Source organism: Raphanus sativus, unplaced genomic scaffold, assembly GCF_000801105.2.
Source record: "Raphanus sativus cultivar WK10039 unplaced genomic scaffold, ASM80110v3 Scaffold1233, whole genome shotgun sequence".
Lineage (NCBI taxonomy): Eukaryota > Viridiplantae > Streptophyta > Magnoliopsida > Brassicales > Brassicaceae > Raphanus > Raphanus sativus.
The window spans coordinates 5,357-22,098 of NW_026616546.1; the positions used below are offsets into that span (position 1 = coordinate 5,357).

The 16,742-nt window shown below is 37.4% G+C and overlaps 3 protein-coding genes and 1 pseudogene across 3 annotated transcripts; 3 read left to right on the forward strand and 1 right to left on the reverse strand.

Moving 5' to 3' along the window:
- The first annotated feature begins 1,315 nt into the window (after nt 1-1,315).
- LOC108839139 (probable pectinesterase 67) lies at nt 1,316-2,359 on the forward strand (annotated as a pseudogene).
- Nucleotides 2,360-2,580: 221 nt separating this feature from the next.
- On the reverse strand, nt 2,581-3,863 carry LOC108839137 (glycine-rich cell wall structural protein). The gene has a single exon (XM_018611963.2). The coding sequence runs from the start codon at nt 3,794-3,796 to the stop codon at nt 2,732-2,734; it is 1,065 nt and encodes a 354-aa protein (XP_018467465.2). The 5' UTR covers nt 3,797-3,863; the 3' UTR covers nt 2,581-2,731.
- Nucleotides 3,864-7,353: 3,490 nt separating this feature from the next.
- On the forward strand, nt 7,354-10,869 carry LOC130503925 (uncharacterized). The gene is made up of 12 exons (XM_056998500.1): nt 7,354-7,715; nt 7,789-8,048; nt 8,129-8,276; nt 8,415-8,524; nt 8,822-8,962; nt 9,039-9,180; nt 9,280-9,405; nt 9,533-9,693; nt 9,784-9,858; nt 9,927-10,068; nt 10,144-10,440; nt 10,539-10,869. The coding sequence occupies exons 1-12, from the start codon at nt 7,455-7,457 to the stop codon at nt 10,671-10,673; spliced, it is 1,998 nt and encodes a 665-aa protein (XP_056854480.1). The 5' UTR covers nt 7,354-7,454; the 3' UTR covers nt 10,674-10,869.
- Nucleotides 10,870-12,501: 1,632 nt separating this feature from the next.
- Nucleotides 12,502-13,802, forward strand: LOC130503926 (universal stress protein PHOS32-like). The gene is made up of 4 exons (XM_056998501.1): nt 12,502-12,746; nt 13,026-13,135; nt 13,315-13,433; nt 13,523-13,802. The coding sequence occupies exons 1-4, from the start codon at nt 12,563-12,565 to the stop codon at nt 13,599-13,601; spliced, it is 492 nt and encodes a 163-aa protein (XP_056854481.1). The 5' UTR covers nt 12,502-12,562; the 3' UTR covers nt 13,602-13,802.
- The last annotated feature ends 2,940 nt before the right edge of the window (nt 13,803-16,742 follow it).

The following is a 16,742-nucleotide window of genomic DNA, read 5'->3' on the forward strand; positions in this document are numbered from 1 at the left end:
ATTTCAACTGACTTTGGCCTCCTGCTGTCTTGCAGCCTCTACTTTTTCCCTACTTGATTTACAGGTGAACTCTCTGCAGCACTTACTGGTGTTTTTACCTTCTTATTGCCTCTTTTTTATTTTCCCCAATCCTCTGTGTGGAGGTGTGCATGTTGTTTTTGGGGATTTTGTAATATTCTTTACTCTTATGAATTAATCCAGCGTAAAAAAAAAAGATGCATCTCCTATTTGATCTTTTTATTTTCTTCATCTTTGTAAGTTTTTGTAATTTCTTAGAAACTATTGAAATTAAAACAAATATAAATTACCATTGTGTTCTAATATTCTATAAGACTATGAAAATCATTAAAATTTAACAAAGTAAAATTGGTGTTAAAGTGATTTTGTAATATGTTTAGCTCTATTTTATAAATTATATATATTAAAATTTATTAAAACAATCAGTAGCTAGAATTAAGAATTAGCCAAGTGAGACTGGCCGGACGGAGATTGGCCCTCGAGTGCAAAGGCAGAAGGAAGTTTGACTATAAATATAAAGAGAAAAATATAAGGTGAGAATATTTTGATGTTTTTAAGAAAAAACTAAATTTTAACAATATTAGATACTATTTTGGTTACATGTTTAAATATAGTAAAAATATATTTATGATTCAAGGGCAGTATTTTTTGTCTGCTTTAGGCGTAAGACGAGTCCGGACCAGCACTGATTGTATGTAGCAACTTGTTTATATATTGTGTTGCATGGATTTATGCAGGGCTGACTCATGGTTTATAAAGGCTATTGGTAAAAAAAAGTTTTTCGACCTTTTAACAATTAAAAATACAATTTTAGCATTTTTCAAAAAAAATTATGTTATCTAAGAGTTATTAAATTTGGATATGAAAATGTATAAAATATATATTTTTTGAAATACATGTCTAAATTTTGGTTTTTTTCTTTGAAATATTTTTTTTCTGAAAAAAAGTTAAGACTTTAATACTATGGTGGCCCGGGCGGTCGCACTGCTCACACTTATAGTTGAGCGGGCACTGTATTTACGTAACATTCTGGAATTTGATGATCATTTTATATTTTGGAGGAAAAAAGGGAGAGAGTGCACTGATACGATACCAGGCACGTGGAAAAGAGCTGGTAACTGCACAATAAGAAGAAGAGAAGGCAAGGCAGTTAAGAGAAGAGTATAAATAAGAGAGGATTGTTATTGAGAGTTAGTTGGTTAGTTGGAGCCTTGTGGCTTGGGCTTGTTTCTCCTAGAGATTCAAGATAGCTTCCTTGTAACCTCTGTTCTTGATAGAAATATATCTAAGTTCTATCATGCACATTCCGGAGAACAAGCCGTTCATATTTATGAGAGATAACGGTAAAGGAAAAACGGTCACCGAATCATCGCAAAGTTCGGTCGATATTGTTGCTTCAGCCACTGTCAAAGTCGAAGCTAATCACTTCGTTGATTTTGTTATAAGCATCAGGGTATGTATATAACACAATTGTAGATTTGGAGTTTTTATATTTTTATTATTACGTAAATGACATTGCAGTGTTAATGAAATGGTGTGATGAATATATAGAATGATGCACCAGTGGGAATGGTGTTCACGTCTAATAACCAATCGGTGACAGCGTTTGTGGCTGCCGATAAAGTAGCGTTTTACCATTGTGCGTTCTTTAGCTTGCACAACACTTTGTTTGATAACAAAGGTAAACATTACTACCATGAGTGTTACATCCAAGGCTCCATCAACTTCATCTAAGATGAATCATCTTTGGTCGTGCAACTTCCATTTCAACGTAAGTTTTCACACTAACATAGACCGCCAATAACAACCACATTTTTAAATTTTCTATAAACTTGTTACAGAATTGTGAGATCTTTGTGGTATCGGATAAGAGAGTGAAACCATAAGGGTCAATCACAGCACACCACAGAGAAAACGCAGAGGGAAACACGGGTTATGTATTCATAAGAGGCAAAGTGTATGGAATCGATAAGGTTTACTTAGGCCGAGCCAAAGGACCGTATTCTCGAGTCCTCTTTGCCAAGACTTACTTGTCCAAGACCGTTGTCCCTAACGGTTGGACTAACTAGAACTACGACGGCTCGACCGAGTTAGTCTTTAACTATTATTTTTCACGTAATTGGCAAGGTAATTATTATTCGTGTTTATACTAATATTCCTGAGACTTTTGATCAGGAATCTATACCATGCGGAGTAATAAGTGTCATGGACCAGGTGATGATAGACAACGTAGATCAGATTCGGCTATGAACTTACCAAACAAGAATTTGAGTCTTTCTTGTCCATTGATTTTATTGATGAAACTTCTTGGCTCCTTGTTTGGCTTCAGCAAAAGTCTTAGTTCTCGCGTTTCCGTATGCTTAGGAAAAAAAAACATATGAAGACAGAAGAATGCCATTTTTTCTTCACAAGTTACTATACAAAATAGTTTCTGTTTCTTTTTTTTTTGTTCTAGTCTTCAACGATTTAAGAGTGACTGGACACTTCAGTTAAAATCATTTCTTCCAATTTAAATTTTTTCCCGGATAATTAATTGAATTAACATGCAAACGAAAACAATCATGACTTGTGAATAGGGTATAGCTTTGTAAGTATGAATCATACATATAATAAATCACAAAGAAAATATAATATGCTTGCTTCTCATGTGACTTGGCACATAAGTAATTAGCCCTAGCTTAGTTCAAGCTAAGAAGAGATGTTGTATGAATATTTAAAGTCCACCGCCAAATCCACCACCTTCTCCACCACCGCCGCCGAATCCTCCTCCGGCTCCCCCACCTGCACCACCACCGAATCCTCCGCCTGATCCTCCACCAAATCCCCCGCCGAAACCTCCACCGTGACCCCCACCTGCACCACCACCGAATCCTCCGCCAGCTCCTCCACCAGCGCCTCCTCCGAATCCTCCTCCGGCACCTCCTCCAGCACCACCGCCTAATCCTCCACCGCTACCACCACCTGCACCACCCCCGAGACCTCCACCGTGTCCTCCTCCAACACCACCTCCTAGACCACCACCAGCACCACCGCCAATACCTCCACCGTTGCCTCCTCCTAGTCCTCCACCAGCACCTCCTCCTGCACCACCGCCAATACCTCCACCGTGGCCTCCTCCTAGTCCTCCACCAGCACCTCCTCCTGCACCACCGCCAATACCTCCACCGTGGCCTCCTCCTAGTCCTCCACCAGCACCACCCCCAATACCTCCACCGGCTCCTGCACCACCTCCAGCACCTCCTCCGGCACCACCGCCAATACCTCCACCGTGGCCTCCTCCTAGTCCTACACCAGCACCGCCTCCTGAACCACCTCCTCCACCGGCACCACCACCTATACCTCCACCCTGGCCTCCTCCTAGTCCTCCACCAGCACCACCGCCAATACCTCCACCGTGACCTCCTCCTAGTCCTCCACCGGAACCGCCTCCTACACCAGCACCGGCACCTCCACCAATACCTCCACCGTGGCCTCCTCCAAGCCCTCCGCCACCACCTAATCCTCCACCCGCACCACCTCCAGCACCACCACCAACACCTCCACCGTGGCCTCCACCAATGCCACCTCCTAACCCGCCACCGGCACCTCCACCACCACCAAAACCTCCACCGGCACCTCCACCACCACCAATTCCTCCTCCAAAACCTTTACCGCCACCAAAACCAAAGCCAAGTCCACCGCCTCCCAACGTCTCCTTCTCAAATCTCCTACATTCCACAACCCCAAGCACCAGGACTACAAGCATCAAACCCAAAAACCCAAAAGATACTTTCCCCATATCTTTGATATATTTCTAGTATCTTGTTTAATGATCAGTATACAATTGTTATAGCTCACTTGAACTAGCACTATATCTTATATATACTATATAGTAGGTAGAGGAGCATTTATGAGATATGGTTGAGAAAGGCCTTCAACATCTTTCCTGCACCGCGTTTCTCCGCATGTTACCATGTCCCAGTCGCTCATGTTCATTTTCTTCAACGAATCAATTAATGAGTGACACCCAAGTGCCTCTTTTTATATCTCCTATTCCTATCATAAAGCATGTCATCCTTTACTTATTTCCATGTTCTCCTGGTTTACTGTTTCAATATTGTATACAGCATTACAGCTTACATAGACAACGTGCGGAGAAAATTCAAAACATATTACAACTAGTTCGAAATAAAACTATAGACAGCGGGGGGAAGGTGATGATGCAATTAATTTTCAAGAACATCATACGTCTCTTTTACATTATATAGCTTCTCAACTACTTTGGATTTGGTAGACACATTAAATGTAGAATCCCCACTATCATTTTCATTATTAATCACTTTACTAACCAGTACTATAATAAGTAATTAAGTCAATATCCTTAACTGGAATATGTCACTTACGCAGCCCTTAGATGACTTATATGTGTATGAAAACAAATGTAATATATTTTGCTTTAAAGATTTAACTAGATCATGACCCGCGCGACCGCGCGGATTCCATTTTTGTTTTAACATATAATCCATATTCTATAGTAGTTAATATAATTTGGAGTTTTTCTAATTTTATATTGTGTAGTTTTAAATAATTTTGAGTATGTCCAATTCAATACTGTGTAGTTTAATATAATTGTGAGTTTCTCTGCTTCGTAGTATAGATGTAAAGGTGAAAACAATAATCTAAATATTAACCAATAAAATTTAGACTAACATAACTGAAGTCTTTCTTAGGATATTAATAAAATAGTTATAATTTATACAATAGACAAATAAAAATATTTATGCAAAAAACCAACAAAGATTAACCGTGCTGATATATAAATGTTTTATATTTGGTTAAATAATTTAAACGAAACTGTACTAATCCAAAAAAATAGTTTCAATTTGTTTTTATTAATAAAATAGTATTTTGAATATATATGCAAAAAGTTCAATAAGAAAATGACTAATGTGTTTTTTTATAAAGTTAAATGCTTACAATGTTTCTGTTTTATACTTATTCACAATATAAATATTATGGCCCATAAAGTAAAATTTTATTGTAAATATCCATGTTTTGATATGTAATTAATAAGCCGTAACAACAATTGTACAGGAAAAAATGAAAGATGTTATATCTTATTGTCCTTTTCTTTGCTATATAGATACGGAAATATATTCTAGTTATTGCATATCTAAGGCAAATCCGTCCTTTAAATTATAGAATGTTCTATGTTATACTTATATTATTTGAGTATCAAGAAATATATATATTCTGATATCTATATCCAGCAATTTAAAATCTAAATATTAATCAATAACTGGCTAATGACTTGTTAATGACTTCCAGTCGACTAAAGAGGATGTATAATATAATGCAAAAAATTTATAGCTGTTTACGAATAGATGTATAATACAATGTCCACAAATATAATATAATGTATAAAAAAATATAGTTGTTTACGAACAAATGTATAATATAATGTTCAGAAGTATGATATAATGTATAATGTATGCAAAAATTATAGTTGTTTACGAACATATGTATAATATAATGTATAAAAATTATAGTTGTTTACGAACAAATTTTAAATTTGTACTCTCATTCGATGTATAATAATAAAAAGAATGGATTTTTTTTTTGTTTATGAATAGAAGTATAATATAATGTATAGTGTCAATAGAGTTAAATTATTATACATCGAGTGTAAGATGTCACATAGTTGGTTGATATATAGTTATTTAAGGAAATATTTAAATGAAAGGTTAAGGTATGAATAATAATGTGATGTCCAATTTAAAAATCCACCTAGAAGAAGTTGTAATGTTTCTGTTTTAATAAGATAGATATTTACATTTCAATATACTACTTAAATATTGGGATTTATGGTTCTTTTTTCAATTTTCAATTTATTATTTTAACAAGAATGAGTAGTTAGCTTTGTGGACCTGTAAAATAATGACGTTATATTCGTAGTTCAAAAAGAAGAAAGTCAAGTTATCATCCACATATCATAACGTCTTTAGCCGACAAGGGTTTTCTTTGAAAATATACATGAGTTCGCGGCGGGAGATTTGCTTGAAATAACTTACCGAGTGACAGTTTATAAAGATTAGTCAAACTAATATCTCTTTTCTTTTTTTTTTTCTGTTCAAATTCTCTTTTCTTTTTCCAAGTCTTTTTTTTGGATTAACCTGGGGGTATCCCGGGCCTATGGAAGGACCCAGACTAATCCCCAAGGGGAGGTGCAGTCCACGGATAGACCCTCTCTCCGGGTATGCAAATGGGCCCTAAAGCATATGCCCATATCCGTGTTGGTGTCCAGAAATCATGACTTAGTTCCCTCCAGCAGGGTTCGAACTCACAACCTGGGTGCAGGAAGGAGCCCGTCCTTACCATTGGGCCATGATGTTCTGGACTTTTTCCAAGTCTTTTGCCCTATCAATATACAACTTGTTACGTTACGTTTTCTGTTACGTTTTCTGTTACAATCTTCTCTACTTATCTCACCGGAACAAAAAAAAACTCTCTATCCTCCTCCGGCGTTGTTGGACTCACACGCCTACACATACAATGATACAAACTCTCCTGCCAACTTATACGTGTGACTAGTACTATGGCATTATCAACATCCAGTGCCGGCTCTTGGCTATGGCAACCTAGGCATTTGCCCTAGGTCCATGGGTCCAAAATTTTTTTAGTGTTATTTTTGTAGTTATAAAAACTTATTTCACCATGTTAATTTATTAAATAGTTGGTGAATTATAACAAAAGGACCCATAATAAATTAGACCTAATACAATGACAAAACAAAACAAATTATGTATGCTTCACCATTCCCAATTTTCTCATTCACAAAACCTAATTTTCATATAAGGGTCCATTTTTCAAAAAAAAAGAAAAATTAAATACCAAGAGGTTTTTGCGGTTCAATTTTGAAAAAAAAATTCTATGAAAAAATGGTAAATGAAAATGTCTATGAAAAGGTCCATATTTGGTGTTTCGCCCGAGGTTACTAAATTGTTTAAGATAACCCTTTGAAGGTTCGTCAACCTGCTTTACTATGGAGTATGGAACATGTCTGGGACTAGCTCTGGAGGCAAACCTTCACCTAGGCAAGCCATTCTGAAACACCAAAATCAAGACATAACAGAGAAACCAAAACATGAAACCTATCAAAAATACATGAAAACTGAAATAAATATTAAGGGTAGGGTAGGGTAGGGTCGGGTAGGGTAGGGTAGTATCATAAACTTTTTCATGATCATCATTCATAGGCGGATCGGGCTTTTTTCGGCTATAAGATTATAATTGATCAATGTCAAGCCCAATGGGCTTTATTAAACCAAACTAGATGTCTTTTCATTTCTAATTTTAAAAAGAATTACCCGGGAAAGCACAAGTAGTGGACTCTCCCGGCGGCGGTTTCAGTAACGGCGAATCTAGGGTTTTGAAATCGGCAATCGAGAGCTCCTCCGATGGGGCATTCAAACGGAGACTCGTTAATTGAAATCGAAGACCCGTTTCTAGCCTTCATCGACTACGCCAGAGCGGTGATTTCTCCGGAACAAGACGAAATCGAGGAGGAGAAGGATGTGACGAGCAAGAAGAATCCCAGCGAAGCCACGACTGAGTCTAGTGGTCCAGGCTGGGGTTGGATCGCCTCGCGTGTGCTGAAAACATGTACCGCTTACTCCAGCGGCGTCACTGCCGCCATTCTCCTCTCCGATCTCTCTCAGGTGCGCCGCCACTCTCTCTCCTACTTCGGTTTTGATCTTTTTCTGAAATGTTGTTGTTGTTTTGATTTGGTAGGGATGGCATGAGCAAAACAAACCAGGAATGTCAAAGAAGAAGCCTGAACTCATCGATCAGTTGAATAAGAGTCATAGAAGAAGAAGACTCGCTAATACTGTCACTATAGACTCTATTTACGATAAGAATTTTCTGTCCATGAATAGTGTTCTGGAAGCTGTTGTTATCAAAGCCGACCTCCTTCCTGGTACAAACATATTCATCCTTACACTAGGGGATTTTTGGAGCTCCAACACCATTGATCTCTACTTACATCGCAGGTACTGGAAATGAATTTGAGCGCTTGTTTGTTTATACGATGTTTTAATTCGTATAAGCGTGTAATACTTTACTTGCCTAGGTATTACGAGTTGGTGGAAACTCCAAATGGGATACTTAGGAAAGGCAGAGAGGTTTTGATCACTGGATGCTACCTTCGTACAGCTAGGGAAGGATGTGGCACTCCACGGTTACTTCCAACAGAGTATCTTGTCATTTTGCTAGATGAGGTTATTGTTTTTAATTTTACCAGTTTCAGAAATGTAGTTAGTTTGGATTCTTAACACATCGCAGTCTATCTTCATATGATGTTTTAATTGAAAGAGAAGGGTTTAGTCTTTACCTGACTCTCAACAAAAATACTGCAGGACGAAGAAGAAGATGCAATCTTTATAGTAGCTCAGCTTTGTTCCGATACTTTCTCATCTGTTTCTCTTGGTGATTTCAACAATGGAACTTCATACTCTCTGTATGCTAGGTAAGAGGTTTATTCTTGCGTGTGATGTCACTCAATGCTGGTCTTGGTAGAAGTAACTTACCGTTCACACGCCTAGTTGCAAACACTATTACAGTGATTAAACTTTCAGATCAAAAGCCTTTTGGATACAATGTCTAGTAGTATCATTCCAATTCTTGTAGTTTCATAGTACATTTGTAGAAAGATGTGTAAAGTACCTCATCAGAAATAGATGTATGAAGTATATGTTTTGAGAGATTGAGTGGTTATTAACGTGACTTAACTTCTATTGGTTTTCTCCTCTTGGTTTGAGAGCAGGATTGAATCTATAGGTCCTCTGGAATCTGAACTCAAGTTTAGTACTGCGCAGAGAAGGCAAATTGCACTTGTAGATGCTGACGGCGTTAGCTTAAAATTTATCTTGTGGGGAGATCAAGTCATCGTGGCAAACCTTATGAGGCACGCTCCTGACTTGGTGCTTCTATCTTAACTCTTTTAACCAATCGGTTTCTAACAGAAAAAAATCACTTTTCAGTGTGGGAAGCATGCTTGGGCTTGAGAGGCCTTATATATCTAGTCTAGAAGAGAGTGCAATGGAAGGAAAGGATGAGTTCTGCCTTGAATATGGTAGCGCAACACATCTCTATATAGTGCCGTCAACCTTACAAGAGGAAACGGTAGATGAATCTCTTTTGTTGCTCTTTTTTCTTGTGCCAAATTTTTTCGTTGGTTTCTGATAATCGCTAATGTGGAGTGAGTTGTTTTTTTTCCTTCAGGTTTGTGTGTCATTGTCCCAGAATCAGTGTCAAGGATCTAAACTGCTTGGTTCAGTAGGAGTTTCGCAGGTGACATTGCCTCGTGACGCCGAGGGGTCTATAGACTTCAGTAATTATCCTTTTCGGGTGAGTGGAAGTTAACATCCCATTTGATCAAGCATGATATTACTGATGGTCTGGTCTGAAAATTATTTTAGAATCTATTGCTTTGCTGCGTCTGTTAATATATCTCTCCTTGGTTGAAGTTCTGCAGACGAATATAACGGACTGTCGCGACAAAACCACTGGGATCAGTCTCTATGGCGTTGTAACAGATATACTATGTGATCCAAATGCCACAGGAGTGGTGTTTTCTTTGAGAATTGAGGACACAACTGGAGCAATTTGGGCTAGGCTCCACTTTAATACTCACTGGTATCAATTTGTTTCATTAGTTCCGACACAAAATCTAAAATATCAATTTTGATGAGTTCTTTTTTATTTCGTTTGTTGTATGATTTGCAGGTCGTTGGGAAGGTTAGGACTTGGTCACGTCGTTTACGTTTCTGGGTTATCCTGCAAAAGCACGAAAGAGAACTGGTAAGCCTTATTAATATGTATGGAGTAGATATTATCGCTTTAGCTTAAAGATTGTTTTGGTTGAGCAGCGTTGAGGTGTTATGGCATGAGAAGGACGAGAAAGCTACATTCATCAACCTTAGCTGCTTGCCTGCATTTCTAACCTCTTCTTGTCTTCACAAAATCTCCACCCTCTCCCAAATCTCAAAACAGAGAAAACCTGCAATCAATGTCCGTCTCAGTTTCTATTATAAGTTCCTCCTTAGTGCATCATCTCGTTCACTCACCGTATGTTTCTTTTGGCAGATTTGTCGGGTTAAGCTGGATGAGATCCACCAATGCCATAGCATAAACACGAGGTTATCACACAGCGTTTGCGGCCACTTCATAGACGAAGATTCGCCTCTACACGGAGGGAATCTGCATTGTAGCTTCTGCCGAGTAAGCTTGAACAGTAACGGAGGATCAGAGGTAGTGAGGACGTTCCACATAATGATAACACTTGCAGACGAGGAAACCACCAAACTATACGCGTGGTGTACTGGTCAGTCCGCATCAGGTATACTTCAGTTATCTCCTGACGAGTTCTGTGAGCTCCCTGAGGTAAACAAAACAATCTCTTTTTTTTTTGTGTGTGTTTGGTAACTAAAGATTTATGTCAGTAAAAATGAATGAAAGGAGTAAAAATTGATTTTTTTCAGGATGATCAGCTAATGTATCCATCTTCATTGGAGAACGAGTGGTTCCTAGTGACCTTAGCTAACAGCGGTGGCCGGAGTTTGTCTCATGAAAAGGAGGCGACTTCCTGGGAAATCACCCGAGCTCTCAAGATTTAAGCTACCATTATCGTAAGATCTCATAGGGATCTATTTTTGAAATGTTGTTTTAATATTTTATTTTTCTTTTAAACCCTGATTTGTTCTTTTATTATAGACTAGATTTTGACCCGCCCTTTAAAGGGCGGGTATATTTTTGTTTTAATTTAGTTATCGTATTTGTGTTTTCTTCGTAATTATATATATGATTTTTATTATAATCATATTTATATATAAATTTTAATCAAAATATATTTTATTAAATAATAGCAAATTAAAAATTGATCCGGTATATTGCCGGTCGAACCCGCCAACCGGTGGATTTCAATTTTGTTTCGTCCAAAACTGAAACCCACGGGTTGAAAATGAAACCCGCGGGTTTAGTCAACCTGTTGAGAAATATATTTTGACCCGTCCCTAAAAGAGCGAATATATTTTTCTTGTTTTAAATTAAATTTTTGATATTTGTTTTTTCTTTCTGATTATATTTGTATTTTTTTGTAATCATATTTATGTATAAAATTTTAATCAAAATATATTTTATTAAATAATAGCAATTTAAAAATTGATCCGGTCAAGGCACGGTTAAGGCTGGATTTCGGGTCGAACTCGCCCCGTTGACCTGCCAACCCGCGGATTTTCAGTTTTGGTTTGGTTAATAAATATGACCCGCACAACCCGCAAACAAATAACTTTGTACTCGCACCTGCTTCGCTTTAATTATTATAAAAATATATTTATAATAAAAAATTATATATGATTTAAATTTTAAATTATTATTTTTGAATTTCTGTATTTTTTAAAAAGTTACCTTTTAATTTTAATTTTTAAATATTTTACGGGTCGACGGGTAGCCACGATCAGAAATCCATCAATCCATACTTATCTAATATATAATAATTTTGCCAATGTTCATTTTTCAATGTAAGAAAACATTGAGAAATATAAATGTTCAGAAATTATAAATACCTGTTGAGAAATATAACTGTTTTTTACAGTGTTGATGAAAATTTTTCAGAAATTTTTTCAAACGCAAATACCTGTTCAGAAATATAATTGTTTTTTCTAGGTTTCTTTGGGACTGAGTTAAATCACGAAAAAACATAACTGTTTTTGAAAAATTGTCTCATGAAATAATTTCTGAGAGAATTGAATGTTCATCAAAACTCAATAATAATAAATATATAAAGTGCCCTTAAAATAATGGTTTAGTCAAAAAAAAGGAGTAATGGCCCTAGAATATAGAAAGTGGACGAATGGGAAGTTAGAGTGATAACTGTAAACTATAGTTATGTGACCAAATGGCAATTAGATAGAAATGTGAAAAATATAAGTGGACCAAATATTTATCAATAGGTCACACTGCAGAATTAATAGAATAGATTATGAAAAATATTATATCAACAAGAGACAAATTCCATATTAAAAATTTGTTGTAATTTTTTTGAAAAAAAAATAATTTATATCGTAACTAATGAAACTTTTAAACCAATATAAAAATTAGTCAATTATTAAACTACTAGATTAAAAGGATTTTCATTAGTATCTTATTTTTATGTCATGGTTTTGAAAAAAAAAATTAAATGAGTTAGACCAAAAAAAAGTAAAAGAAAGGACTTTAAAGAACGTGCTTTTGATGTCTGTTTACTTTTGATTGAATTAGGACAGTATGGTGGGCCCAGACTCCACCTTATCTTGTCCTACCACTGTTTTGAGGTGTTGAAATTCAAAGGCTGTGATCGTCTTCGACTTAGTCCGACGGCCAAGATGGAAACAGATCATAAGACTTTAGGACAGCGTTGTGATTTGTTGATTTAGTCTCCTAGTCTATACCACTTGTCTTCGAGAGAACAGAGAAAGAAAGAGAAACAATCTTTCGTTGAAAAAAATATCTAAGAGAGAGAGAGATTATGGCGGAAATCAATGGTCGGAGGATCGGAGTAGCAGTAGATTTCTCGGAGTGCAGCAAGAAGGCTCTGAACTGGGCGATCGACAACGTGGTTCGCGATGGCGATTATCTAATACTCATCACCGTAGCTCACGATATGCATTACGAGGAAGGCGAGATGCAGCTCTGGGAGACCGTTGGTTCTCGTACGGTTGCACAAAACTCCTTTCTTTGAGACCTTCTTGTTTGTTTTACTCTGAACTTAAAGAACGCCTTCGTTTGACCTAAAATTTTAGCTAACATCTATGTGTTGAAGGAACTTGACTTTACTCATGCATCGTTTGATTTATATCTATCAAGTACAGTTGATTCTGGTCTTATTAGTTATTGTCCGAGTTATGGGTTGGAGTTCAAGTGTTTTCCTAGTACAATGATCTATAATTTCTTGTTGTTTGACTCTTGTTTTTTGTGTTGTCACGTTTCAGCTCTGATTCCGCTGAGTGAGTTCTCGGAAGCGGCTGTGATGAAGAAGTATGGAGTGAAGCCAGATGCTGAAACCCTTGACATTGCCAACACTGCCTCTAGGCAGAAATCGGTAAAGCTTCTTGTTTGGATTGATTTCTCTCTCTCTCGAGAGTAATTTAGTAGTTGCTAGAACAGTCCATGAACCCTGTTAATCTGTAGAGCTTTAGACCATAAAAACGTCACAACACGTATGATTATGAAATGGAACTTTTTTTTACAAGTAGTGTTTGGTGTCTGTAACATGAGCAGATAACAGTAGTGATGAAGATATATTGGGGAGATCCTCGTGAGAAGATTTGCGAAGCTGTTGAACATATTCCTCTCTCTAGCCTTGTCATCGGTAACCGAGGCCTTGGTGGTCTTAAGAGGTAAAAAAATTTCTCCAAACTTTTCAACATCTCCTCCTCTCACACATATTTTGATAAGCAATGAAAAATCTTTTTCTTTTCCTATGCAGGATGATAATGGGAAGTGTAAGCAACCATGTTGTGAACAACGTGGCATGCCCTGTGACCGTCGTGAAGGCTCACCACTGAGCTCTCTGTTGATACTGCTCCGGAGAAGCTGATAGCCTACCGGTGTATATCCTAAGATTTGTGTGTCGTTGTTGTCTTAATATGGATTTATAACTCTTGTGTCACTTGTATGCTGTTTATTCTTGTGCATCTTTGTCTTTTCGCTGGGTAAAAGTATTTCTACCTTCTAATAATAATTACTCGTTTTGAGTTTTGGACCAAGCTGATTTGCTCTTTTCAACCATGTCAATGATTTTTTTTTTTAATCTCGATTTCTTATTAATTAAAAGTGTACAACAATATTTTCGTCTAGAAAAACATGCCTTTGAAATTTTCTTTGCTACAGAAGGAAATGATAACTGATAAGGCATTAATTAACTAGTTTTATCATTGAGGCAAAAGACTGATACAACAAGCATATACATGATCAACGCTTCCTAAAATGATAAACTTGTTATTATTAATCTTTCCCTTGAAAATATGTTATACGAGAAATAGTTATGAAATAGTCAACATACAGTTAACTAGGAGTTTTGCCCGCTTTGCACACTTAATTACCTACAAATCAATTTTAAAAAACCATCAAAACAGATGATTATTTGGGTTGTGATATTTGATAACCGGGAATGAAAGTTGGAAGGCAAGAATAGAACATAACATTACTCTATTAGCTAAAACTGAGTGTGTGGTTAAAGACTTAAACAGAGCAAGATCATAGGTACAACCTTATTGATAAATCGAATGATCATTAGAATCCAAGAGCTGTTAACTAATCAAACGGATCTTAAGCTTGAGACAAAGAAGAAAGTAGTATTTTTGAAAAGCAAATGCCTTGGAGAAGACAGAGGGTTTCAAGTACATGTTGCAGAAGCAAGTCTCAGATAAGACAAAAGGACAAGGGTTAACTCTGGTTAAGGATGAACTCTACCTACCTATGGTTAGTTATCGCTTTAGGTTAAAGCTCCACCAGTATATAAGTAGAGCTGGGTTGTGCTCATAGACGGACGAAGATTGAGAGAGAGAGAGAGAATGAAAGGCGAACAGACAATGACGCAGCTGAAAGAAGCCATCATCGCCATCGCAACAGACGGTGTCACCGGAGCTGCTGTTGGCGGCGTAGCAGGAACGGTCATGATCATGTCCTGCCGCTGCCGGCGTAACCCTCGAGCCGTAACTCAGGTTTTGCTTAAAGCTTCTTAAAACCTAAAAAAAAAAACCATTTTTTTCCAAGTAAAGTTTCATATTTTCTAATCAAAAAGAGAATTTTTGGTTTCGTGAATCAATCAGAACGCTCTAAGGTGTGCTCGGGACTGTTCAGCATCTTTCGCTGCATGGAATGGAACAGAGTACGTAATGAAAGGAATCAGAGGCAAGATGATCTTACGACTGCGTAAGTAAAGTTTCATTCTTTCTTTAAACTTTTACTGTTTTTTTTTGTTATCCTGTTTATGTTTCCTTGTCTGAGAATCTTCAAGTTGTTTTCGCTAATGCTTAATGTATTTCAAGATTTGTTCTTTGTTTTGATGAAACCTGTTTTTATTACAGACTTTTGTTTTCTGATTTGGGTTTTTGACAACTTTGCAGCATGGTCGGAGCATCAGGTGGTGGGTTGGCATACTCTTTTGTGAGCCAAGGCTTGAAAGTAAAGCCCGCACTCTCCTTGGCTGCTTGCTACGCTGTTGCGGGAGGAACACTTCATAAGGTGATTGTTCATGAGCCAATACAAAAAAGTATATATATATATATATATATATCTATCTATCTTCTTCTTACTTACCACGGTTTTTGTTCTCCTTTCAGGGAGGAAACAATCAGTGCCAAGAAGTGAACTTTCCACCAGGGGCAAGGCTTCTGATACTTGTGTTGGATCAATTAATTAAGCCCAATGGCTTTAATAAAAATTGGCAAATGTTGAAAAGAAATGGGCCTGTGGGTTAGTCATTTTAATGACTTTAATGAAGGGAAATTGAACATCCCACATCGGCCAGTAAGAGAAGAGTGAGCAGTTTATATATGACCATGTAGTATTCATAGTTTAAACAGCTTGGAGAGAGAGAAAGGCTCCCCACGCGCGCCGCCGCCGCCGTCCGTCCGGCGCGGCGCGGGCGCCGGTGGGTCTTGGGTCTTGGCCCGATAAGAATATTCTTTTTGGACCAAGTTAAACCCAACGTTTGACCCATTTTCAACATGCATTTTATTTTGAAACGACATGTAGTTTGTCTACAAAAAATAAAAACGTCATGCAGTTTGTTTTGTCAGATATTTAAACGAGATAAGAGATAAGAGAGAGAGTCTTGCGGAGGAAGTTCGCAACTCAACTTCCCTCGATCTCCGCGAGATTTCCGTCCACGTGCAGCTGCTGTTGCGGAAGTGGCTCGTCTCCTTCCTTTTAAATATCGTCTCTCCTCTTCGTTCATTACTCACTATTTTTACTTTTCGCAAACCAACAAAGAAACTCCCTTTAGCGTAAGTCTATTTCCGAGAGTGTTTCGTAGATTATAGTTCGATAGGGCGTTCACGAGTGAAGCGTGAATCGTCTGCCATGGTTGTATCCTGGGACTCGATATTTCGCCACTGCCCGTCTCACTACGGAGCGAATATTTAGAGTTAAGGAAAGAGATCATATCTCGCCTCCATGTTCATTTCATTACTTTCCTTAACGTCGTTTTGTAAATATATATCGTTTGTATCGATTCCGTTTTTCCAGCTTTTACAATCTTAACTCTAAATCGTTTTCTAAAGCTGTTTCGGGTCGATCTTACGGTTTATAAACGGTCTATTAAAGGATCTGTAAACGGTTTGTAGAACGGTGTTGGCGATTTGCTTTATAGCACTTCCGCGAAACGTTTCGTACATTTCTGCAACGTGTTTGCGATTTGCTCTCTAGCACTTCCGCGAAGCGTATTTTGCGAATTATCAAACGTTTATATGAGAATCGTTTCCACGAACACTTTCTTTAGTGAGTTTGTGAAACGATCTAAAAGTCTACATAAACGGTTTCTTGTTTGGATTGATTTCTCTCTCTCTCGAGAGTAATTTAAGTAGTTGCTAGAACAGTCCATGAACCCTGTTAATCTGTAGAGCTTTAGACCATAAAAACGTCACAACACGTATGATTATGAAATGTAACTTTTTTTTACAAGTAGTGTTGGTGTCTGTAAC